The 27,698-nt window shown below is 39.0% G+C and overlaps 1 protein-coding gene across 3 annotated transcripts in view; it reads right to left on the bottom strand.

Annotated features, from left to right (window-relative positions):
- POLR3B (RNA polymerase III subunit B) overlaps window positions 1-26,369 on the bottom strand; it is a 115,486-nt gene extending 89,117 nt beyond the window's left edge. For 2 of the 3 annotated variants that reach the window (XM_073788239.1, XM_019918362.3), the window contains exons 1-9: window positions 26,188-26,368; window positions 22,581-22,613; window positions 18,662-18,718; window positions 18,513-18,577; window positions 16,342-16,417; window positions 13,600-13,700; window positions 9,455-9,546; window positions 8,126-8,243; window positions 6,352-6,460 (exon numbers count right to left, since the gene is read on the bottom strand). In XM_073788239.1, the coding sequence (XP_073644340.1) occupies window positions 6,352-6,460; window positions 8,126-8,243; window positions 9,455-9,546; window positions 13,600-13,700; window positions 16,342-16,417; window positions 18,513-18,577; window positions 18,662-18,718; window positions 22,581-22,613; window positions 26,188-26,259 (723 nt within the window). In that variant the 5' untranslated portion in view covers window positions 26,260-26,368. Of the gene's footprint in view, window positions 1-6,351; window positions 6,461-8,125; window positions 8,244-9,454; window positions 9,547-13,599; window positions 13,701-16,341; window positions 16,418-18,512; window positions 18,578-18,661; window positions 18,719-22,580; window positions 22,614-26,187 lie in introns of all 3 variants that reach the window. The other variant, XM_033866175.2, reaches the window with a different exon arrangement.
- Window positions 26,370-27,698: the final 1,329 nt, after the last annotated feature.

The following is a 27,698-nucleotide window of genomic DNA, read 5'->3' on the forward strand; positions in this document are numbered from 1 at the left end:
TGGTCTTGACCTGTTAGGAACCGAGCCGCACAGCAGGAGGTGGGCGGCAGGCGAGCGGGGGAAGCTTCATCTGCCGCCCCGCATCACTCCCCATCGCTTGTATTACCGCCTGGACCATCCCCCCTGCTGCCCCATCCATGGAAAAACTGTCTTCCACAAAACTGGTCCCTGGTGAGAAAAGGTTTGGGACTGCTGCTATACAGGACAGATGGCAAACCAAGCAGCAGGAAAAAGTCTCACTAAAACATAAATAGAATCCTAGAGTTGAAATGGCAGTGGCTTTCTGGTTGAGCCCCCTTTCTTTAGGCAAGTTAACATCTGAATCATCTGAATGCCACCTATATTAACTTAATACTGGTTAGTTCAGTAATCTCCAAGTAAAAAAGACTATATACTTGATTGCCTCTTTTGGTGTTTAATAATGAAAAAGTCCTTCCTTATTTGACATATGGATGGCCACTTCAAGTTGTCCTGATGCTGATCTAGGCAGTAATTTTATAATTGCACAGAACTCTCGAGTGGCCTAACGTGAATCTAAACAGACTGAGGCCTACCAAATATTTCTAAGTTATGAAGCAAAGATACGCCAAGCACACAGTAAATGACACCATATGTGCATAAAGAATGATCAGTGGCAAAGCTTTGCTCTAAAAGGCCTAAACTCTTCCTATAACAGATCACTGAAACACAGGGTGATAACTCAGTCAGGTTATCATCAACTGTGCTCCAGCTCCAAAGATGGAACTGACTTTATGACTATTTAGCCTTGGGAAGTCACAGCTACAAATAAGTGACATATTGCTATGGAAATGACAGCAAAATGCCCAACCAGTTTGCTTTACAGACATAATTCAGACATCTGAAAACTAGCTTTATATGGAACTCTTTGTCCTCCAGATATCTGAAATCATTTCACCTAACTAATAAGTCAAAAGTGAATGCTGGAGAGGGTGTGGAGAAAAGGGAACACTCTTGCACTGCTGGTGGGAACGTGAATTGGTACTGCCACTATGGAGAACAGTATGGAGGTTCCTTAAAAAACTCCAAATAGAACTACCATATGACCCAGCAATCCCACTACTGGGAATATACCCTGAGAAAACCATAATTCAAAAAGAGCCATGTACCAAAATGTTCATTGCAGCTCTATTTACAATAGCCAGGAGATGGAAACAACCTAAGTGTCCATCATCGGATGAATGGATAAAGAAGATGTGGCACATATATACAGTGGAATATTACTCAGCCATAAAAAGAAACGAAATTGAGTTATTTGTAGTGAGGTGGATGGACCTAGAGTCTGTCATACAGAGTGAAGTAAGTCAGAAAGAGAAAGACAAATACCGTATGCTAACACATATATATGGAATCTAAGAAAAAAAAATGTCATGAAGAACCTAGGGGTAAGACAGGAATAAAGACACAGACCTACTAGAGAATGGACTTGAGGATATGGGGAGGCGGAAGGGTAAGTTGTGACAAAGTGAGAGAGTGGCATGGACATATATACACTACCAAACGTAAGGTAGATAGCTAGTGGGAAGCAGCCGCATAGCACAGGGAGATCAGTTCGGTGCTTTGTGACCGCCTGGAGGGGTGGGATAGGGAGGGTGGGAGGGAGGGAGATGCAAGAGGGGGGAGATATGGGAACATATGTATATGTATAACTGATTCACTTTGTTATAAAGCAGAAACTAACACACCATTGTAAAACAATTATACTCCAATAAAGATGTAAAAAATAAAATAAAAATTTTTTTAAAAAGTGAATGCTATTCAATAACCTTATGAAAAAATAGCAGAGATAATACGTTTCAGCAGAAGGTCACCCAGTCTGGTGATCAGCAATAAGAACAAAAATAAGGGGAGGTGCTCTTTAAAAAGTGGCAGGAAGTCTTCTCCTTGGATATCCACTAAGTATGACTAAAAGTGTGATTTTTAGAGACAGAAAGAAGAATACTAATGAGCAGAAGAGAATGATATGTAAGCTAACGGTGACACGTTGACACATATTACGTGAAGAAGGGAAACGGGTAAGTTGTTAAAATATCTAACATTCAGAAATCACTTATTTTTCTTTGAAGTAGACAGAAGTCAACCTATCAATACCAAAAGCAGTTCTAGCAGATAATAAAAGAACTGTGATGGCCCACTTTAACTTCGTAATTTTTTTCTCTTTAAAGATCAAAAATTTCAATATAATACAATGCCCAACACCCTTGATATTTGTCCTCTCTTCCATAAAAATTTTCAAACTACAGATGCCATCATAGTGCAACTGTTGAATACTGACGGATACAAATGTAAAGTAGGGAAGATTCATGGGCAGGAGAACGTCTGTAGTGATTCAAGTCAATTAATAAGGCTGATCTAGGCCTTAAAAGCTTTATCCGTCATATTCAGACTCAGCGTGGAGTCTGGAAACCCTGCTGATTCTGTCACTTTTAGCCAATTGTTGGCTACAATCAACAACCATCAAGTCCTAATGACTGTCAAGGTCTCTGTTAGGGCCACACAACACAAAAAGAGAAATGATGTGACTTTTCTCGTATCCTACTTTATTTTCCGGGGCTTCTGAGAACTTAGTAAAAAGAAATAGCATTGTCTTTCTACGTAGTCTACTGTTCAAAATATATATTATCTCATTTGCTCTTCAAACAACCCCCTTAGGTGAAATGCTCACTTGGATAACTAACTAGATATAGTTATCCAAGACTCCGGAAGATTGGGAAATCTGCCCAAGGACACATAGCTAGTAAGTGGAGAGGCTGGAAATCAACCTAGATCAGTCTGATTCTAAGATACCAATATTCTATGCTCCCTCCCGGATGCGAAAGTCTCAAGAGTGGTTATCAAACAAGTTTATTAAAACATCCCTATTGTGGGAGACCAAAAAAAGTGACTATGTGTGACCAATGAATTTAATCAATTTACTTGAACTGAAAATTTCTAAATATTTATTTTAATTCATATATACTGCTGATTAAAATGTAATGAATACGTTTAGGGACAAAAATTTAATGACATGCACCAAGTTTCTAAAAATATATATAATCCCACGCCCAGGAATCAAGTCTCACAAAATAATCAGCAACATGCACAAACATGTATGTACAAGGACCCCCAGAGTTGTGTATAAGAGTGAAAACTTAGGGGAAAAAAACAACATGTAAATGTCACACTATAGGAATTTGCTTAATAGATTATACCACATACACACATTCTATAATACAATACCTACTAAAAATAATGATGTGGATTTTATTAATAGATGAGGAAAGCTAGTCACAAATCATTGTTAAATGAAAAAAATAAAATAAAATCAATGTGTATATTACAAAAGCAAAGGAAAAAAGGTCTTGAAAAAAATATATCCAAAAAAGTACTTATACTTTTTAGTGGCTTTCTGAATTTTTACAATGCAAGGACTATTTTATAATCAGAAAGGGAGAAGTTTGAAATATCAACTACTGGCTACATAAAAATGCACACTGTAAATTTATAGCACCATTCTAAAAAGGATTTAATAAGTCATCTATAAATATATGTATACATTTACAACATAATATTAAACAAATTTGACAGAAGAAACTGTCTTATCAAACTTTTGTCAACTAGTCAAAAAAAGTATTTAATAAAGATTTTCTGGTTTTAAGGCATGCATGTATCTAGTGATCCATTTTCCATATGAGTGATATAAGATTATCTGCATTATAATTAATTTATAATTTCTGGTCTAAGGAAAGCAGTCCTATGCACCTTCAAGCATTGAAACCACCCATAAAAGTCCTTCTGATGCATGGTAACATACTGCCCTCTGCTGGAGACGTAATTTTACATAGATAAAATTTTCATTATCCACTAAATCCCACTATGTACACAAGATACTGCGCTGAGCACTGTGGGATCCCTATAAAAAAAAGACAAAATTACTTTGCCTTTTACAAAAATTATAATTACAAAAAATATAAACTTTGAAGAAAGGTAATAAAAAAGTAAATTTAAGAATTCTCTCTGCCCCCCCCAATATAATGGTACTGCTATTACGATCATCATCATCATTCTAAAAAGAAAATAAATGGCATCATCTCACTTAGAGAACTCAAAAGCACATTAAGCTATACTAAGCATTAAAAAAATTTCCTACAACCTCCTTCTTGTAATTGCTTTTAGAATACAGATATATCCTGAGTTAATGAACCTGACTTGTCAATATCCATTCAACACCTATGAACAACTGGCGGCTTATCAACCTCTAAAATTATCTGAATTACCCAGTATCTTTCAGTAATTCCTCAAATAACCTGAGCTCTTTATTTCAATCAACCTAGTTGTCAAGATTCATTTTATACCCATATACCTCATGTTCTACAAAGTTTCTGCAAACACTGAATTAGTGAACAGTGAAACATTGTTCCCAGGAGAAACGCAGAGTTAGGTTCTTGTGAGCCTCTGGTTACACTTTCTTCAACTGATCAATACAGAACCTTGTTTTATGTGTGTTCTGTTTAAAGACATCTTATTTAATATACATCATCGTCGACTCATTAACATTGCAATTGCATTCAGCAGCACTGTAACTCATTCCTGAATGAAGCTTACCTAACACACACGTTTTCCCCCGTAAGGCACACTGCAGCCTTCTTGTGATTAGAAACACTACACAGCATGTCAGCACCATGCCTGGGCCCATTTTAAATGACAAGATCGCTTACAAAAAGCACAAAAATTTGAAAAACATGGCACTAAATAGACTGCAAAAAGGGTGTTTGTTTGTAGTACGAGAGCTGAAATGAGAAGGCAGGGTATCCTTTGATCTCAGCTGGAAATGTACGAGTTTGGTGACTCGAATTTTTCGCTGCTCTGTGCCTGCACGTGTCTGTGAATAACAGTAAAATCACACCACACATGATGATTTGGGGGTTACAAATAAATTTTAGCAAGTAGGAGAATTGCCAAATACAGAATCTGCAATTACTGAGCATCAACTGTATCACATAATGTTGACTATTTTTCTATTTGATTAATGACTAACACTACAAATAACCATTCATAGCATATGTATAATATTTAAGTCGCAGAGCAGGCTAAATGGGCCACTATTATCTGAGAATTATCTGAGAAGACGATACCATTTAAATATTATTTCTATGGGAAAATGTCTTTTGGGTTCTAAGTCAACAATTCACAAACAAGATAAATCAGCTTTAAAGATTCGTGTATATGAAGAAATTCACCAGAATCCTGAAGTCCATACAAAAGAACAAAAAACTTGGTCCATACTCTCTGACCTAGAAAATTCCACTGCTAGGAACTTAGCCTACAGATATCCTTGCCCTGTATAAAATATTACAGCAGCTCTGTAATAGTAAGAGCTGTATATGTCCACTGATACGGGAATGGATAAATAAATTATGGTACACCCATAAATGGAACCCTTGGTTAAAAAGAACATGGTAGGGCTTCCCTGGTGGCGCAGTGGTTAAGAATCCGCCTGCCAATGCAGGGGACATGGGTTTGAGCCCTGGTCCGGGAAGATCCCACATGCCATGGAGCAACTAAGCCTGTCCGCCACAACTACTGAGCCTGCACTATAGGGCCCGAGAGCCACAACTACTGAGCCCACGTGCCTAGAGCCCATGCTCTGCAACAAGTAGTTGTGGCACTACTGAAGCCCACGTGCCTAGAGCCCGTGCTCTGCAACAAGAGAAGATACCACAATGAGAAGCCCGCGCACTGCAATGAAGAGTAGCCCCCGCTCGTCAGAACTAGAGAAAGCCTGTGCGCAGCAACGAGGACCCAACACAGCCATACATACATACATAAATTTATTTATTTATTTTTAAAAAAAGAACATGGTAGCTCTGTATGAACTAATATAACACTATCTCCAAGATGTAAGTTACAAAAAAGAAAACAAGCTAAGTGCAAAATAGTGTGCAATGTATGTTAAGTAAAAAAAACAGAAAAGAAACCTACTACGTACTCATGTGCTGTATATGCACAGACTATCTCTAGAGAGATGCACAAGTAACCAGTAGCAGTGGTATCCTTTGGTAGGATAACTGCAGGTAGGTACAGGTGGGTGGGAGGCTTACTAATCACTATATACCCTTTTGTACCTTTGGAATTCTTTACCATGTATCTATTAAAAAAAACAAAATAGATCACTACTTTTAAAAGTACCTGAACCCCAGTCTTATTAGCTTTCAATTTTAAATACTGACAGCTTCTCTATGCCACAAATCTTTTTATTCTTAGAACTCCTTATGCTCCAAATTTCTAATTACATATGAAAATAAACCATAAAAAGAATTCTTTATAATTTTCAGTAGATACCTGCAGCCTCACCTTAAATATGATGACAATGGGTATATCTTCTGACAAAGTATTATGCCTCAAGTAAAATCGTCCTTGTTTCACAGCCATATTAGTTCTGCTTTTTTTCTCATGGGTAGAGCTGTAAGGAAACACAAGTTGGTTAAACTACATCCCCACTTAGTTCCAAGCTAGTTAATATGCAGTAGCAAATGACCACCAATCAATAAGATTCAATTGATCAACAACGATCAATAAGGTCCTTCCAAATAGGTGTCTTTTTACACAACTCCTCTCCTGCCTCCACCGCCACTTCCATCAACATTTTAAAACACCAGAATTGTTTCTTTAGCTTTGAGATTATGGTGGAAGTTTTGTGTGTGAATGAGTGACAATCACCAATTCATTTTGACCTACTTCACTTTGATTCCACCTGAATTGCTTTGATCTAGTGTGGGATATATTTCTGATCAATTTTATACATTTGAAATGAAAAACTTCAAAATGAGCCTACGCTATAATGGGAAAACTACATGGAAATGAATAAATACTATGAGTTTTTAAACTAATAATCCAATAAAATATACCTACAATCTTGGCATACAGTGAAGCTAAAAGAAACTAAGGAATCTCCTTCTATTGATCTGTTAGCTGTAATTTTCCTAGTGGATTTAAAAACATTTCCAAGCTTTAATCAACCACAATAATAACACATACTGATCACCCACTACATGCTGTGTGCACTGTTACTCACTCTACTTACACTAGCTCTAATCTCCTACATACTAAGACTTATTTCGAAGTGTTGCCCCCAAATTACATACGAGGAAACCAAGGCTTAGAGAAGCTAAGTAACTACTCCCCCAACTAGCTCATAGCTAGTAAACAACTGTGGGATTCAAGTCCTGATTGCCCTGGCTTCAAAAGCTGCGTACAACAGGAAGATGTGGGTTGCAGAATTATTAGATCTGGATTCAAATGCTGGCTTCCTCAAGATCGATGTCACCCTGTGCTCAAGGCCTGTTACTCAGATGGAAATAACAGCACTTATCTTGGAGGGCTGAGGTAACAATTAAATATATATAAAGCACCTAGTACAATGCCCGGCTCCTAGTAACTGCTCAATAAATGGGCACTATTGTTAGCTGCCTCTCCACCAGAAAGGAAAAATGCAGAAACTCTAAGCCAAGCTGTTCACTGTAGGTTGTCAGAAGAGAAACTCTACTGCATACTGACATTTTAACTATGCCACATTTTTTTATTCCCAGAACTCAGTAACATCCAAATTTCAAATGACATAATAATAAATCATAGAAAAGAAGTTACAGGAGTGATATAAGGGATGCTGTTGTAGAAAAATGAGTACACTATGAAGGAGGTTGGTCTAACAATACAATGTTAAGTACATGATATACAATTCATTAAGTATAAAATAGTCTCCGATTATATCAGAGTAGGAATACATATGTAAAATGGTGAAAAGACTGAAAGGCACATGAAAAACTAAAGAGTGTTTTTTTAATTTCTTTTTTAAAAGTTCCTTTAATGCTACAGATTAACGTAAAGTCCAACTTGAATAAAATAACTAATGGCCTTTTGAGCAATGTCTCACACTTTCATCACTGGAAATTTTAAATCAATACTCTATGCTTACAGACTTACACAATTAATTGAATGCAGATAGTTTAACTATTGCACGGCCTGTTATTGGAGAGAAATAACTGGCTACCTCCGTATTGAACGATAATCATCTGACACTAATGGAATGATCAATATTTCTTAAGAACACCATCCCTGCTATCCATACCTGGTAACTGAAGCACCCACAGCCCCTTTTCTGTCAGCCTCCACGATGATCCTGTTCTTAGACAGCTGCTCTTGGATAAGAATAACTTTTTCTACTCCTTTAACAATGAAGTAGCCCCCTGCCCAAGGGAAACAAGAAAGGTGTCACCAGCTATTCTTCCAACAGTGTGATCTAGTAATGGCAGTGATCTCCTGATCACTCTTCCATCACCTCACGGTGCTGGCCATCACTCAGTTCGAAGGGGTTTGTCAATACTGTTTTACGAATTGGTAATAGTCTCAGCACATGATTTTATACAAATGAACCACAAGATGATAAACTTCTTGAAGACAAGGAACGTATCTTATTGGTCTATGGATCACCAGCAGCTGACATATATGAGAGGTGAATGAAAAAAAATGTTAAATAAATTAGTCTTCAGATTTTATAAGCACAGAATTAACTGACAATCTTCAATATAAGCTAAAATTTGCTCTTAGTTTTCTAACAAATCATTGACAATGGCAGATTAAGATTAGGTTTCCAAAATAATATTCGATATTCAATAAAACTCGTAAAACATTATGACATACTTTTGCACATAATTCAGAACAGGATAAAGTGAGACTTAATTTTACCTTCAGGATATAAGCAAAAACAAGGCAATATATTTGACTTATGCAAAATCCTGTTTCTAATAAAGTCACGTTCTTTGTTAACCTCTTTCCAAAACCTTCTGGGATTCTACATCTATGCAAATTTAAAGGAATTAGAGTAGAGCAACCATAAACTAAATCAATGTGAAACATGAATTAAGGAATTAAAAGAACTTTCTGTTAAGTGCTAAGCTTGAAAATTAAAAAAAATACTGCCTAGAAATAAGTACAAAAATATAACTTAAAAAAATTTAAACAGAAGACCTTCATTTTCTGCCTCTATATGGCATTTAAAACAGCCTGAAGTGAGCTACTTGTGACTTTTCAGATGAGGTAGACAAGGAACTTCGTGAGATTACTCTTGAATTTTTAAGCATACCAAAAGAAACCACTGAGCAAAGAGACAAAGGAAAGCCTGATAAACCATAGCAATAAATCAGAACTTGGGGTATTGAAGTTTTAAACTTGAAATAAAAGAGGAAACGGTATACCTTTTAAAAATACAGACTAATAGAATAAAGTTGGAACCGAATTTCTCAATGTTTTGCAAAGTTTTACCCAAGTTGACTATAAAGCAGAAAGGCTGGTATCGTTTTTGAGGAAAAGTGGTGAAACAACAGCAAGAGCAAAACAAAAGAAAAAGAAAAAAAAAAGAAAAAGGGAAGGGGGCACAAATCCAAGAAATCACACATACCTGGATCTAAAGGACATTCATTCAGTTTGGCAAATTCTGCAGGTGTTTTTCCTGTAAGAACACAGTTTGAACTACGTAGCATTATGGGCATTCTGTTTAAAATAAAACAAAAGAAAATGTCACATACAGGTTGTCACTGGTACAAAAGCGGAGAAGAATACATACTGGGCACTGCACACATCACCAAGGGGTCTGCATTCCTGTCTGACATGCTAGGAAAGGCGGAGGGATGGTATTGCATGAAAGAGCCAAGTGAAATGAAGTATTTCCTCAGGCACACTGCTCTCCTGGTACAGATAACAAAAACTCAAATGTGTGGTTTACTTAAACTTTGCAGACAAGCCTGAGCGAAAGTCACACATGGCAACACTTCATTTGTGGTAAACAAAGTGACTCCCCTTAGGTAGAAACTGCACAATGAATCAAAGTGTAAGGAACAAGAGACTATCAAAACTAACCAGGCAATTTTGAAAAAGAACTTAGCAAAACTTCTAGAAATGAGAAATGTAAGCATTAACTTAAAAATCTAGGAGTAGGCTGAATAGTAGATTTGATGCTGCTGAAGACAGAATTACTGAATGGAAAAAGAGATCTGAAGAAATTATTAAGAATGTATGTTAGAGACAGAGATAAAGATATGAGGGTTTCAGAGTCCTGGAAGGAGAGAGTGAGAAGGCCTCATGTATGTCTAATCAGATTTCTACACAGCAAGAATACGCAGAATGTGTGAGAAGTCCTATTCAAAGAAACAATGGCTGTGAACTTCTAAAAAATGTATGAAAGCATAAACCACACAATATCTATTCAGAATAAATAAAAAGAAAGCCACATCATAATCAAGATGCAAAACATCAAAGACAAAGAGAAGATTTAAAACCCAGCCAGAGGTAATGGCAGGTAACCTGCCTTTAAAGGAAGGGAACATAGTTGGATGGACAGATAACTTCACACATGCAATTAACAGACGACAGGGCAGTGATAAGCCAGTGACTGTCAATCTAGATTTGTGTATTCTGTTAAGTCACCATTCAGAAAGAAGTCGATACAAAGATATTTTCAGACAAAAACAAAGAAGTTACTACTAATGAACCCTCACTAAAAGAATTTCTAGGGAATTCCCTGGCGGTCCAGTGGTTAGGACTCTGCACTTTCACTACCGAGGGTGTGGGTTCAATCCCTGGTCAGGGAACTAAGATCCCACAAGCTGTGCGGTGCAGCCAAAAAAAAAAAAAGATTTTCTAAAAGATAATACTACAGGAAGATGAAAAACAAATGTTGAAGGAAGTCTGACATGCAAAAATGTATAGTGAACAAAGAAAATGGTAAATAATGTGGGTAAGTAAAAAATATTAGCTCTAAGATAATAATAATTTCTAATATATGGGTTAAAAAAGACAAAACAAGCTAGAACTAAAGTGCATAACAAAAGCATGTATATCAGGAGGGTCGATTTGATCCAAGTTAAAGCTGTCTAAGGTCCATGACCTTTCCATAAGAATAAACATATTATTTTCAAACTTTGTAAAATACGCAATTCAAAATTTCTAAGGTAAGCATAAGCAACCAGAACTACTATACATAACTTTCAAATCAGCTGGGAGAGAGCAAGGAAAAAAAACGTCCATGAACCCTAAAAGCAAAAAGAGAAAAAAACTGAAATGAAAAGCTGGACAGATTAAAAATGCAAAATAAGTTGACAGAAGTATATCCACATATATCTGTAACATATAATAAATATAAATGAACTACATTCTCAGATAATTTTTTTAAAATCTAGCCATATGCAGCTTATTTCAAACAAACCTAAAATGTAAGGACGTAAAGATAAAAAGAAAAGGATAAAAAAATGATATGCCAGAAAAATAACCAAGAGAAAGCAGATGTGGCTATAGTAAGAGCAGACAAAATAAGTTTTAAGGCAAAACAATATTACAAGAGATAAAGATAAATGCCTAATATTCAATAACAAAAGGTTCAATTCACCAGGAAGACCTAACAATTCAAAACTTCCATGTACCTAATATCGTAACTTCAAAAAGCAAAAATACACAAAAACATAAGGAAAAACGGACAAATCCATCATCGTAGTGGGAGGTTTTAACACATCTCTCCTAGTACTTATTAAAACCAATCAAAAAATCAGTGAAGACACATAATATCTAAACAACACAATTAACAAGCTTGATCGAAAAGAAAAACATAGACAGTGACACAACAACTGGAGAATACCCCTTGCTTCCAAACACACATGAAACATGTATGAAAAGAAACAGGTCTCCACAAAGTTCCAAAACTTGATGTAAAGCACCAATTTGCAAATTTAAAAACAGTCTTCTAAGTAACTCATAGGTTAAAAAAGAAATCATAATGGGAAGGTAGGGATAGAAATATCCTCATTTTCGTGACTTCCCTGGCAGTCCAGTGGTTAAGACTCTGTACTTCCACTGCAGGGGGTGTGGGTTCAATCCCTTAGTTCCCCCTGGTTGGGGAACTAAGATCCCACATGCCTCGAGGCATGGCCAAAAAAAAAAAAACCCAGAAAAAAAAGGTCCTCATTTTGATATTTAAATAAAGAAAAAAGACACTGACTAATATATAAGAATATTTAAAAAAATTTTTTAAAGAATATTAAAATTACCAGACTAACCAAAAGAAGAAATAAAAAGAAGAAACAAAATTTGGAAGAGGAAGAGAGAAGGAAAGTGAATGATACAGATAAACCAATCCACACCTTCTATATTAGGAGTCAAAAAATAGTTGTCTAAAATTGATGTAGCAAGAAAAAAAGGTATAAGCACAGCATTTAAAGTTATGGATGTTAATAACCAGAAGAAATAACAGAACTGGTTACAAGGTCAGGAATGGGACTAGGGATGAGGAAGGGTAGGGAGGAAGACTCCTGCTTTGTATCAAATGTTCTTATGTACTATTTGATTTGCTACCAAGTATAAATATTATTTGGATTAAACTAAAAACTTTTTAGTTCAAAAAAAACAATTAAATGAGATAATGTTTCCAATGGTAGTGCGTGGTACATATAAGCAGTCTAATTAACAGAGGTCGTTTTTCAGAATGCAGGACTAACAAATGAAATCACCTATCACAGGACCTGGCACCTGGTAGGTATTCAACAAATACCAGTTACATGCCCATCCTTCCCTGCCCCTCTTTAACTCAAAATCTAAACCCTAAATGTATTTCTGGTTTGCTCCAGTATCTCCTGCCTTTCTTTCACAATACTCAAACTGGATAATCATTTAGCAACAGTCCAAGATTTAACTGGACACAAGTATGGTCCATTTATAAGAAAGAGAGAAGCTCTGATCTTAACACTGATAAACAGTCGTGCTAAGACAAAGATTAACGTTTTAATATCCCTACTTCTTTTCCTAAGTGAAGAATGAGGAGAATGTAGCCAAACAAGCGATGTCTTAAGTGTCTTCTACTTACCTGAGGACCCAGCAGAGTGCAGACAATGACAGTTAGCTGGTGCATATTTAATGAACAAATGGATGTTTATTAAACTCTTAGCACTTTTGAAGGGGGGCGGAACACTTGAGTGGTAATTATTTGCACTAAGTTTAAAGTCCAACATCATTATTAAACTCATTATTAAATATTGTGGATTCTGTCCATTTCTACAGGAGAATCAATATATTTCCCTAATTAGGAAAAGCAGGCAGCAAAAATGCTAGCTGATGCTATCTATTATTTCCACACTTGTTCTGGGCAAATAAATAACTTCTGCCTTAAATACTGTTATAAACACTCATTCTTCCAGGAAAACTCAAAATATGTAAGAATCCACCAAGAAGACCAGCCCAGGAGCGTTCAGTGAAATGCTATCTTACCCAATGTTTCCCTAACAGCCTGGAGTTACAGGAGGAAATGGAAGCAATTTCCTTAGCTTTATAGAAAAGGTTTCACGATTTAAATATAACAACCACAGCAACGTGACGGATGCTGCTCCAAGTGCTGTACATGTGCTGACTCGCTGGACCCATAAGATAACCCCGTGAAGTAGGCTCCAACTCCCCCATTTCTCAGATGAGGAAATAGGGCAAGAAGAGCATTAGTACTTGCTCGCGATCACCTCACAGGGCCGCAATGCTGGCAGCGAGGCTCCAGGAGGTGTCAGTCCTCACCTGCCAATGGGTAAGGCGTTGCGGATGATCCTCTGGCTGCCTCGGGTGTATTCAATATCCACTGTGATGGGGGCGGAGTACGTCATGTCCCGCAACCGGCACTGAAAGAGAATCAGACAATCACGGCTCCTCCTCTCCGGAAAAGAAAGGATCCTGGCAGCCTCAAAGAGCTCTTCTCGAGTAGAAGTATGGCCCATGCTGGACTCTGATCCCGCCATGGAACACAGCTGCCCCCTGTGCTGCCTTAAGGGCACTGGGAATTACAAGCTTACCTTCTCCATGAGGGGATGATGCCAGCCATGCATCTAGACACTGCCACAGCATCCCCACCCCTGCCAGCCCAGAAATGGGACAATAAATCTGGTACTGATTTTCTTCTCACTGATCTGATGCCATCACCAGTCTGCTCCCATATCTTTGAAGCCATTAGATCATCCTTTGCAAACTGGGTCCTTGGAGAGTCATCAATATGGCTGCTTTATTCAAAATAGTTAACAACCAGTATAATAATAACTAAAGTATGTACACGCACAAACTAAAAGAATTAAACTATATTTCCTTTCATTCTCCAAACAAACTAAACTATATCACAAAATTCCTCTCCAAGGGATATGTCAGAGCATGAATCACTCAACACATCATTCTAACAATTTCTGAGTCACTTGCGGAACTTTAGAAATTGTTGGTGCGCGCTTTACTTTCACGTGGTGATGACTCACTAAGAGAAGCCCTTGCCTGGGCCATGATCAGGAAACCCATCAAAATCTTCCGATGACTTCTCCATTATATTGATGGTCCTCAGGTGCCTTGCAATCTCAAAAAGAGAATTTCTCTGAACCTCAACCATACAATTCATGATGCTGAATCCTCTCTCTGGCTTTTACTGCACCAAAGACAGATACAAACTTTTTCTAGCCTAACAGTGCCTAGGATTTAAAAATACTATATAGTCCTATTATTGACCAGTATATTACCTTATATTTAATTATATCAAGCCTCCTGCAGGCCTGACCAAAGGTAGGGTGGCATGATGATCAGAGTGTGGACTCTATTTTCTGTGCTCAAATCCCGGCTCTACCAATTAAGTTTTAAATAACCTTTCTGCATCTCAGTCTCCTCATATGTAAAACGGGAATGTAAATAATTTTAATTCCCAAGAGTATGAGTATGTATTTTTAGAATGGTGCCTGGTACAGAGTACTATATAAATATTATCTCATTTTTGTTAATAAAACTAATGTAACACCCATGATAGGCAGATATTCATGGGTCTTAACAAACTCATCCCTTCAAATGGAAATGAAATTTGACAGAAGTGGTAAACATGGGGCCCCAAACTACCTCTGGGGCCCCCTCTGTCCCCCTCGAACTCTCTCTTATCAACAGGAATAGGGCTGTGTGGGTAGAGCCTGCAGTACCTGCACCCCCAGTCCTGCTGTGGGTCCCATGACTGCCCATCCACCTGCTCTCCCACGCTCCCCATCTCTCTAAGAGTCAATACCCTCCAAGAAATCTTTGCACCCTCTTTCTCTAATTGCAGTAATACCCATGTGTTTTCTTCAACATCAGGAATAATTATTATAATGACAATTGTGGCTTCAGCCTTCTTGAACTACTTCGAATTCTTCGTCTTCTCCCTTCTCTGAACCCAGTAATATACTAGTTTAGAAGGTGACTTGGAGATTGTTAATTGGCTGTTTAGTTCTTGAAAAATTGGAAAGTTCTCGCCAAATGGAAAGCGGAGGTGGGGAAAGCCAAATCGGGGCGCACAGTTTCCAACATCCAGTCCTCACTACTCCCTGTTCAGTCCAACGTCACATATTCGCCTTACCTATCGTCTAGGCTGCAAACCCTGGTGTCTCTGTTTCATTTGTTTTGTTATTTTAATCCATAAGAGCATGAACTTGAGCAAAGATATTATGTCTTATTTCTTTTGTGTCTTCCAATTTTGCAGCACAAAATAAATGTTCAATCAATACTCGGTGATTAATACCAAAATTACCTATATAAAATATCTGGTTACTTGATCACACTTCCTATTTCACCTTGCTTAGACAACAACCATAGCACTCTAACACCTTACTTGTTCTTTACTAAAGATTCCTGTGCTATGTTCCCTAATTGCTATTTTAGCTTTACATTAATACAAACCAGAAAAATCTACAAAAATCATTTTCCTTCCTGAATCAATGCCCAATTATAGACACTAAGTGGAAGAATTTGAAGAGAAATCTAGAATCCGTTAAAAGCCAATAAACAGGGCTGTTCTAAAAGCCGTTGCCTGTAGCTCTTTTAAAACCCTGGCATTTACATTTTCTTCTCCTCTGCCTCTTCTGCTAGACCGTGAGTTCCTTGTCCTCAGTCCCTCTGCAAACGCAAGGCCTGCTGACCCTCAAAATACGCGCTAAGCGAGAAACCCCTGCAGGAACAGCACACCGCACCAGACACCAGTGGTCAGCAAGGAGCGGGGGTGGAGAGACCATGAAAAAACTCAGAAACAGGACATAAAAAAGACACAGTGACCTAACAGTGCAAGTTAACTAGGATTAAATGATAAACCAACTAATACAAAACTGTTTCCTAATACAGTATGGTATTATACAGGTGCTTATTTATTTTGGTTATCTTGTCTCATAAGAGATTTTTTCCCATTTTTAAATCATTTTTTAAGAATATATTTTAAGGGCACTGACTCTTCCAGTTAAACCAAACAAATCCAATTAAATTAAGGTTGATAATTACCTCATGAGGGGACACTGGTCTAGTTACATTGAAGCTTTCTTCAACATCAGGAAGCCCGACATAGATATTAAGATATCTGAAAAGCAAGTTATTCCAGAACCAATTACAGTTCTTCAAAGAACATATAAACAATCAAGCTATTTTCCTCCCGAATACAAGATTGCCCTTCGACAAATGCTTATCTTGCAGAGGATGACAAATTAACAAATTAACAAATTATAATTGGAGATCTTAAAGTCATAGAACACACAGTTTACAAAGGAGAGAAAATGTTATCAAGTTATCTTTAAAAAAAATACTGTAAATCTCTTTACAAAAATATTGAAACTATAGCTCCCTACAAATGATACTTAAGGAAAAAAGCAAATGCAAAAGAGTAGCTATAGCGCACTACCATTCTCATAAGAAAGGATACGGAGGAAAAAATATATGTGCTCATTTGTGCAAAAGAAACAGGAAGAAGAAAGCAGAAACTAAAGAGACGGGTTACCTACAGGGAGCACTGGGAACATGGTGGGAAGAACTGGAAGGGGAGGGACAATTTTCTGAATAGACTTTTTTCTATAGGTCTAACTCTTACAACCATAATAATGTCTCACATACCCAAAATGGCATACAAACCTTACTGCACTACAAATGAATAATATAACGGCATTGAAAAGGTAAGAAAGAAAATAACTAACCTGAGTAACTTTAGAAAACAGTATTTTGATTGGATACAGCAAAGACAGAAAAGCAGTATACAAGTATTAGTAAATTTTATTCTCACAGAGTGATGAATTAACAATTCTGAAACTACTTTATGTATATCCTAGGACTGAATAAGTAAGTAAATATAGCTCTGTCTACTGAGACTTTAGTACCCATATCTTGGTGTCTAAACACTACTCTCCAATAAAAGAGACTAAAGCTCCTTGGAGAAATGACTGATTCCAGGCTGGGACAGGAAAAATACTAGATGAACCACATCTCATGGTACCAGAAAGTAGGGGAGTGCTCGAAAATTCACAGGGGCATGTTGAAAGGATGCAGCAGTCAACTTGATGAATCTCCCTATGGCCAAATCTGGGACCACTTGAGAAATAAAACAATGACAGTACTGGATTATGATGCATAGAATAAAATAAACATCCATGAGTTCATATTAATATAAATAAAATTACAGATAGAGAGTAAATGAGGGGAAGAAAAAGCTCTTCCTCACAGTAGAATTCTAATATTAATGTAGAAAGAATGATGGAAATAGAGACTTGTCAATAGGTAAACACCACAGCAATTACTGTTGTAGGTAACTGCTACAACAATCATCAATGCATGCTAAAGGTAGTGGGTAAAGTGCAATGAGAAATAAGATATTTGCACAGTCTCGAAGGATCACCTTATAAGATAGTGATTAATTACTGAAGGAAAAATTAGTAACTTTACAGTAGAGAAACCTGGAAGATACCATCTTAATCAAGTGAACAAAGTTAAAATCACCAGCCGTTAAATATACTGACATCTGTACCCCCTGATATGGTACAGTGAGAATGACATGAAGCATCGCTTCTGTGGTATTCTGGCCAAAAAGGCATAACCCAATGTAGCCACAAGCAAATACCGCACAAACCCGAATCAAGGACTTTCTACAAAACGACTGACCAGAATTCTTCAAAAGTGTCAAGGTCATGAAAGACCAAGAGAGCTTGAGGAACTGTCATAGATTGGAGAGGATGAAGGAGACATATGACATCTGAACATAATGCAGGTCCTGGATTGAATCCTGGACCAGAAAAAGGACATTAGTGGGAAAACTAAGATTTGTAGATTAGTCAACAGTATTGTATCAGTGCTAATTTCCTAGTTTTGCTAATTATGCTATGGCTACATAAAATGTTAATATTAGTATAAACTGGGTGAAGTGTAACATGAGAACTCCTTGTCCTCTTTTTGTAATTTTCCTCTAAAATTGTTTTTAAAAAAGTTTAAACCTAATAGTTTCAGTAACTTTTCACTCATAACTACCTGTTATCCTTAGCTTACCAATTAAAAATTAAGCATTTGATAAATATCTTCCTATCAAACAGATAAAAGGAGAATTATGTTAAAAGAGTTTTGACAGCAACTACATTCACTATAAAAAAATGTTAGACATAATCAAAATAGCAAATTAAGAGTAGTTGCTTCCTTACTTTAAGTACCACATGGGGTCAGCATCACTCGTAACCTTTTCGTTGGCTTTCATTATTTTCTTTATCTGCAGGGGAAAGAGTAACATGAGGAAAGACTCTGGCTTCCAGTTAATTCTTAACCATATCCTTTTCCAAGATCTGATGCTTACCTCTACATTAATGAAATAGTTAAATGAATCTATATGCTGTTTCACAAGGCCTTTCACCTAAACAGATAAAAAGTAAAAAGTAGGTTAGCAACAAAATGGCAGATTACACAATGGATCTCACCTGATCCATAAATTTTCCTCAAAACCAAAGTGAGAAAAAAAATCCATGAATTTTACTTAGCAAAGCTTTACATTTATGTGTCCTCACTCCATCTCTCCTCCATCTTACTAGAACACCCTCAAATTTTCCTCCCTGAAAAACAGTCTGACCTTTGGAATTCAAGATATGAGTACCTGAATATACCTAATGACTCCCCATGAGCTAACAAATAAGGCAGGATTTTCCCTACATGCTTTGAATTTACAAAAAAAATCCCAGAAACAAATACAGCAGTTGAGCATCATCTCTTCAACCCTCAAACAACGTCTATTTTCTTTCTTGTCTTGCTCCTATGTAAGCAGTTTTATGATTTCCACATATCTGTCTTTCATATCACTTTTAGAAGAATGAAGGGAAAAAACAAGGATCTCTATTAAGAAAACCAAAAATAATTGCATTTAAAATTGGAAGCAGAGTGAACATCAGGGACCTAAGATCGACCAGCTGGCAGCGACTTCCTTTCATCTCAGAAGTCAGTATGGCTGCACAAAGCGCTATGAAAAACACTGAAACGATAAACACATAGAATCCAGTCTTAGGACTTAAAGGACTGTAATGTTCATCATTTTACATTAATCTTCAAACACAATTAGTTCAACATTTCTAGAACACTCTCAACAGACAGATAATCACAGGGCCTTTGCTTTAATTCCACCTCCTTATTCAGTATCTCACTGGCTTACAAAGCAGCCATCCTATTATGAAATAGTTCTGATTGTTAGGGGAAAAATTCACCCTTACAATGATCTGCAGTCTGCCTTCCCACAGTTTCCACCCCTGGGGCTTAACTGTCTTTTCTGGAGAAAATGCCTGCTCTACCTCAGTCTGTTGAGTGATCCCATCTCTCTTTCACGTTCTCACTTCCAGGCTGAACAGGCACTTCCCCTATTTCTCGCAGGCATGCCTTCCAGACCCCTCAGCAGCCCATGAACCGCTCCTGAGTGGGCTCCACGCTGTCATCACATGGATTTAATCCTCCACAGCCTGACCAGTGTACAGTGGGGCGACTACGTACCTCCCTCACTCTGGATATTTTACCACTGCTATTAAAAAACAAGGTCACGTTACAGGCTGATCAACTAGAACTCAAAAGGTAATTGTTTATGTTCACAAAAGAATGCTATTAAGTCGAGCACACCCCATTGGGTACTTGTGCAAAACTAAGAGGGACTTACAGGAGTCCCTCTTCACTGCTGTCACCCCAACCTAACATTCCAAGTCTGGATTCTACCTGCCCACAGCACTGCAGCCTCACAGGCTTCAAGTTCCTGTCTTCAGTTACATATTAAAAATCTTTACATTTTTGTTCTTGGACAAATATATTTCAAGGTGGTCTGAGTAAAAGAGAACCCCAACTTTAAATGAATGAAATAGCTGTAGTCTCATGTCTCTGTTAAGTTCTCTACCTTGTCAACTACAAAGTGGCATTTTCCATTGGCACCTGCCATCTAAGCACTAATACTCTAGCCGACAGTTCAGAAGATTGAAGGTTCGAGTCCCTTCAAGGTTGCCATAGTAACTGTCGAGTTAAAAAACATGCACAACATGAGAGTTGCGAGTTAAGTTTTATTTGGGGCAAAATGAGGACTACAGCCAGGAGACAGCATCCCAGATAGCTCTGAGAAACTTCTCCAAAGACGCAGGGGGGAAGGTCAGTATACATGTGATTTTGGTGCAGGGGGAGCACATGCAATCAAGCACACATTCTTCGCAGAAGGTTTCTGCTACTCTCGTGAAGGTTACTGCTAGTCACGAGGCGCAGACGTCACCATGAAGGATTTTAGTGCTTTTCTAGATACGAGGAGATGCAAGAATTGGGCTCATAAAATTGGCTCCTGAAAATATCTAACTATTGGGCTTCCCTAGTGGTGCAGTGGTTAAGAATCTGCCTGCCAAGGCAGAGGACACGGGTTCGAGCCCTGGTCCGGGAAGATCCCACATGCCGCAGAAGAACTAAGCCCGTGCACCACAACCACTGAAGCCCGTGTGCCTAGAGCCCATGCTCCGCAACAAGAGAAGACACCACAGTGAGAAGCCCGTGCACCGCAACAAAGAGTAGCCCCCGCTGACCACAACTAGAGAAAGCCCGTGCACAGCAACGAAGACCCAACGCAGCCAAAAATAAAAATAAATAAAATAAAATTTAAAATATATATATCTAACTATCTGAAGACCTGTTTTGCCAGTTTTTCCCAGAGCACACAGTGCCTCATTTCTGCTCTCCACCCTGAACTCCTTTCAGGGGGTGTTGAAAGTCAGCAGCTGTAGCAGCACATGATTTAATTCTTGTAGAGGTAGATGGCAAGTGCCAATGGAAAATGCCAATATGTAGTAGACAACCTCTTCTTGGACCACATACCACCAACTGTCTCCTCTTTTTTGAATCACAAATCCTACCCCTTCTCCTCTGCTTATGCGTATGTGTGTATGTGTGTGTGTGTATATATATATATATATATACATATATATATATATATATAGTTCCCTTTGAAAAAGAAAAAAGTCATAATTAAAAACAACAACAAAAAAAAAACTTCCCTTGACCTTACTATCATTTTATTTCATTTTTGGTTACTTAAAACTTCTTCAAGAGCTTCCTATTGCTGTTAGAAGAAAAGCCAAAATCCTTCACATCAAACTCCTTAACCATAAAATCTGGTCAGAAATCTGGCCCTGACAGCTTCCCAGCTTCCTCTCCCAGCACTCTCCCCTCTGCCTATTAACAGAAAACTAAGTTGGACAAAACTCTACTCATTTTTCAAGTCTTCATTCTTTCACTTAGCGAGATGCTTCCAAGATTCATCCATGTTGTAGCATATGTCAGCACTTGATTTCTTTTTATTGCCAGATACTATTCCATTGTATGGATAGACCATACTTTACTTATCCATCCATTAGCTGGTGTTCATGTGAGTTGTTTACACTTTTTGGCTATTATGAATAATGCTGCTATGAACATCTGTGTACAAGTTTTTGCACGGACATGTTTTCATTTATCTTGAGTAAATACCTAGGAGTAGAATCGCAGGATCAGACAGTAACTATGTTTAACCATTTGATGAACTGCCAGGCTGCTTTCCAAAGCGGCTGCAACATTCTACATTCCCATCAGTAGAGCGTTAGGATTCTGATTGCTCCACATCCTCATCAACACTTGCTACTGTCTTTTTTTGACTATAACCATCCTACTGTGTGTCAAGTGGTCTATCATTGTGGAACCTGCTACTACTCAGCATAAGCTCTTTAAAACTGAAATTCAATAATAATAGGAATCGTATAATCTGTAGTTCCTCTGTCTAGCCACTCACCCATTCCAGCCAAGCAGACTGGACTCTGCTTCCTACAGACCCCGTGGAGGCTCCTCCTGAGCACCTTTATTAAGCCATGCTCCCTGCATCCTACCTTTCAGCTCAGTTAATTCCTTTCCTCTTAAGATGTGGCTTACAACTCACCTCCTTTGGGAGGCCCTCTCTGACCACTTGTGGCATCACTCTTGCCAACAGCACTTTGGTTTGTATTATTCATGTGCCATGCTACAACGTATACTACTTCCTATCTCTAAAATTAGATTAGCAATCCCCTAACTAGTATTTTATAGACAGGGATACTGCCTTATAATTTCTTGTACTTCTAAAACCTAGAAAAGCACACAGTTGTACAAAGTCAAAAAATGTTGGTGAAAAAAAATTAATTTTAAAAAAGGCTTATTTCTTCACTCTTCATTGGAAAAACAACTAATTATTATTAAATATTAATTACCTTTAAAAATGCTGGAAGCAGCCGCCATTTTTCCTGTGAATCAGAACAATAAAAGTATCAGAACTCTGTGCTAGCAATCACAATATTTTCATGAGAAGTTACTTTAATGTACCCAAAATGACTCACTTCATCACAGGAAGCAAAAGAAAGTAAATGAAAACGAACAATTTTTACATTGCAACCACTTTTATGGAAATCATATATGTGCTGTGTATGTACATGTATACAAAGATGTACACACACAAGTATATATAAACCACAGATTTCTTAAATAGAATATACTTTAACCTCTTCTTGGTGACTCAAGATTCCAAGTACTTTTTATCTTTATTTTATTCTCATGACACTTCCTGAGTAAGCAGGGTTTGCCAGTCTTAGGAAGGGTGAGTACGTTTCAGAGAGGCTGGTGTGGAAGCTAGGTCTCTCAACCCAAAGGGAGTTCTTTCTCCCCCTTATTTTTTCTCAACTAGTGCCTGGTCAGAGCTCAGGCTGCAGAAGGATATCACATGGTGTCCATCTCCTACTTTAAATGGTTGCAAACTGCCACACTTCTTGAGTTCTTAGGCCTGCTCTTCACACCTTCCTGAGGTCGTAAACAGCCTACCATGATAAGACTCTTCATGAATGGTATCTAATCTGTTAATGGGAAATCTGACAAATGGTTAGAACTGAGTCTTAAGTAAGAATACACAGTTCCTGAGTAAGGGCTCCAGAATCATGTAAGACTTCCCAAGAACTGTAAACTTTTTTACTTTGAGTAACAGGAGAAGCATTGGAAGGTTTTGAGCAAAAGAGTGACAAGATGATGTGACTCATTTTAACTGGATCACTCTAGCTGCTGGGGTGAGAACAGGCAAGGTTAGAAGGAGGGAGATCATTTAGGAGTTCACTGCAATACTCCAGGCTGATAACAATATGGGTAGTGAGAAACTGTTGGCTAGGAAACTCAATGTGAAGTTAGAGCCAACAGGACTTGACAGTAGATTAGATGGAGACTCTGAGAGAAAGAAGAGTTGAGACAGACACCTTAGAGTTGCCATTTCTGGAGATGAGGAGGACGCTGGATGTCTGGATGCTGTCAGAGTAGCAGGTTTAGGTGTGCAGGGGTCATCAGGAGTTTGGTTGGGGGCATGTTAAGTTTGAGATATCCATTTGTCTATTTGGAGATGCCAAATAGACAACAAATATAGGTCTGGAACTTGGGAAGAGAGTGGCCTGGAGATCTAAATCAGGGAGAGGTCAGCAAATGGAGGGTAGTTAAAGCTGTGTAACAGATGAAATCACGTGGAGAAGAGTTCCATGAAGTGAGATCAAAAACACTCCAACGTTTAGAGATGAGGAGCAGAAAGCACATCCAGCAAAGAAGAGTGAGGAATGGCCTGAGAGGGAGGCAGACGACCTGGAAAAAGTAAAAACATTTTTCAAGAAAAAAGGTAGGTGGGGGCAGGGGGTACGTAAGAAATCTCTATACCTTCCTCTCAATTTTGCTGTGAACCTGAAACTTCTCTAAAAAAAGTCAAATCTTAAAAAAAAAAAAAAAGAAGTTGAGTCTGGCAAAACTCATCTATGATGATCGAAATCAAAAGGTGTGGTACGGCACAAACTGAAAAGGGAACTTTGTCGGATGCTGAAAATGTTCTATATCTTGTGTGGGGTGCTAGTCATTTGGGTATACATAACTGTCAAAACTAATGTAAATGAACACTTAGTACTCATGCATCTTACTGTATGTAAATCTACAAAGAAGAATGCGAGAAAAATCAGAGAAGACTATATGAGGAGAGTAGAAAGATCTTGAGGAGATCTGGGTGGGGGAGGGGCAGAAACAGGTTAGAGAAGTAAGCAGTGGCCAAAATGAGAAAAGGACTCATATAAGTATGGTAAGGACTTTAGATTTTGCCCTGAGAGCAATGGGCAGACTGAAGAATTTTAACCAAGGGAGCAACGTGATCATATCTGCCTGTTTAAACTGATGGCTCTGGCTACAGAGCAGAGAACAGACTGTTGGAATGGGACAAGTCAGGAGCCTAGGAAATAAGAGATGACAGTGGTTCAGACTTGGAGAACAGAAGAAAGGAAGTTTCAGAATTGAGTACATTTTGTAGTTGGGGGCCCTTAAGATGGCACGGTGGATTGGATGCAGAGGGCCAGGAAAAGGAACTGTTATTCCTGAATCAGAAGACTGGAAATGTAGTACTGGTCCCTTCACAGCTGTGCAAATTCAGACAAGACACAGAAATCCTTTAGGCTTATTCCTTCAGCTCTCTGGAGAAGCAGTCCAGTCAGCGCTTAAGGATGAGGGCTCTGGAGTCTGACTGCCAGGGTCTAAAATACAGATCAGCCATTTAACAACCTTCTGAAACTGGGTGAGTTACTTAACCTCTCTGAGCCTTAAAAATCTTCATTGGCAAAATGGGGCAAAAATATTACTTGCTTCAGATGATTAAATAACATAATGCTCGTTAGGCTTGAACAGAGCTGGCACATACGTGCTCAGTAAATGCTGGCTCTTAAATAGCTGTTCAAGAGCTAAAAATTCAGATCAACTATACTCCAATATAAAAAAAAAAGTTAAAAATCCAGTATTGCCCAATGAAGATCAGCAGTGTATTGCAGGCACTCACAGATTGAATCTAACAGACTGATTGTAATTCCTTTATTTGCCGAATAATTATTAAAGAAACAGATTTACTGATCCTGTCGGCCATTCTCCTCCTTAAACTTGTCAGTGGCATCCCAGCCCTCCTTTAGATGTCTAACAAAACCTTTCATAATCAGGATCCTTATCTGTCACCCTTAAATCTCTCCTCTACTTTTCTCCACTCCAGTACTACTGGATTTAATTCCTTAAAAACAGATGGTCTTGCCTCCAGGCTTCCAGTGTCCTGTTCCCTCTACCTGAATCTCTCCCTTGACTATTTCTCCACTTCCCATCCCATGCCAACTAAGATTTTGAGGCCCAGAGAAGTTATATGTACCTTTCCAGAAAATAAAATTACGTCAACATCTGAACTTCATTAGGCAGCTCACTGTAGGGCAGTTATGCTTAACTTCTGAGAATCTGATGAAAGCTACGGGGCTACTCCCCCGAAAACACCTAGGCAAAATTTGGAGTAAATTTTCTCGGCGTTTAAAATACTCCTGCAGCCCAAACTTGAGTTCCAGGTGAAAAGGAAAAATTACTAGCCTGGGATTCAGACGTCTGGTTTTCCCACCACAGCCAGCTGTGGGACCTCACCAAAGTGGCCTAAGCTCCCTGGACCTCATTATCCCTTATAAGCCGTCAAAGATGCAATATGTCCCCCCAAGGTGGGGGAGAGTCAGTCCTCCCCTGATAACACGCGAACACTGGAATGCGTCCAGCCCGAGAGCCGTGCGCGGAGCCGCTGGGTCTGCGCGGCGGCTGACATCTCCCCTCAGCTTGACCCTGCACGAACAGCAGTGGCCGGCTCTGAAGAGGACCCGCGCGGAGCCCCAAGCACGCGCGGAGTCCTGAGCATGCGCTGAAGACGCGGCCCGCCCCCCTCCGCGGCCAGAGTTCTCGGGGCAACGCCTCCCGGGGACGCATGCCAGCCTCTCTTCCGTTCTACGCGTGCCCTGCCCTCACCTCTACAGTCGGGATCGGCGCGGCCAGCTGCTCCGGGGTCAAGTTCCCAAACTCCTCCGCAAGCACGTCCATGCTGTTCACGACAAAGGAAGGAGCAAACAGAACCCTCACGCGCGCCTTCGCTGCGCCAGCCAAACGGCTGTACCCGTGGAGAGCGGTGCGCGGTGGCCTAAATAGTCCCCGCCGCGCAACTTAATTGGAGTCGCAGAAGAAAGGTTCCGCCTGCTCTCGGTCAGAACCTGCGGTTGAACCCGGATGTGGCTGAGGCGGAGCTTGGAAACTGCGTCCCCTGGTGTCGCTCGGAAGTCTCGCCTGGGTAATCTTAAACCCCAGCGGACAGATTTTGGCAGTTATCCCACAATCAAGACCAACAACGCGTATTGTCATTTTAAAAATAATTCAAAGAAAACGGTAAATGGATAATTTGCACAACTTGAGCCACCGAGGCATCGAATTCATTTAATTTAAGCCCAAACTACACATTGTATAGTATGGAAAAAATAGGAAATTTACCGAATGCCTAGTAGGAGGGGATTGGTTAAAAAATTAAGGTACATGCGTGTGATGGCCTATTATACAATCATTAAAATGACCACGAAGTGAGGAGGAGTTAACTTACCTAGAGAGAAGAGCATAACAGGACAGTAATTAAGATAGTGTTATATTCTAAAAGGGCTAGACAGAAGATCCAGGAGTAAATTCCAGCAGAAATTTAGTATGAAAAGATGACATTTTAAAAGAGCAGGGGAAAGATGGCTTATCCAAAAATTGATGTTGGAGCTGCTGATTAGCCATTTAGAAAAAAAATACATCTAAGTAAATACTATACGGATTAAATATTTAAATGTTAACAAAACCTTAGAAGAAAATATAAAGTGAGTAAATCCATAACACTGAGCTGTGGCCACCTTCAAGGATAGCAATATAATCAGAAATCATAAAGGAAAATACTCATAGATTGGATAATATAATTCTAGCCATAGGTTTATGATTCCACGGAAAATTTTGAATTTTCTGAACAGATGGTTAAAAATCACCATGAATGGTTTTCAAGAAATACAAGTTGGGGCTTCCCTGGTGGCGCAGTGGTTGAGCGCCCGCCTGCCGATGCTAGGAGACGCGGGTTCGTGCCCCGGTTCGGGAAGATCCCACATGCCGCGGAGCGGCTGGGCCTGCGTGTCCGGAGCCGGTGCTCCGCAACGGGAGAGGCCACAACATTGAGAGGCCCGCGTACCGCAAAAAAAAAAAAAAGAAATACAAGTTGGCAGAAGAGAAAGGATTGGTATCCCTAATTTAAAGCAAACTTACAGGGACTTCGCTGGTGGCGCAGTGGTTAAGAATCTGCCTGCCAGTGCAGGGGACACCGGTTCGATCCCTGGTCCGTGAAGATCCCACGTGCCGCGGAGCAACTAAGCCCGTGCGCCACAACTACTGAGCCTGCACTCCAGAGCCTGTGAGCCACAACTACTGAAACCCGTGCACCTAGAGCCCGTGCTCTGCAACAAGAGAAG

The sequence above is a fragment of the Tursiops truncatus genome, chromosome 11, assembly GCF_011762595.2.
Source record: "Tursiops truncatus isolate mTurTru1 chromosome 11, mTurTru1.mat.Y, whole genome shotgun sequence".
NCBI lineage: Eukaryota > Metazoa > Chordata > Mammalia > Artiodactyla > Delphinidae > Tursiops > Tursiops truncatus.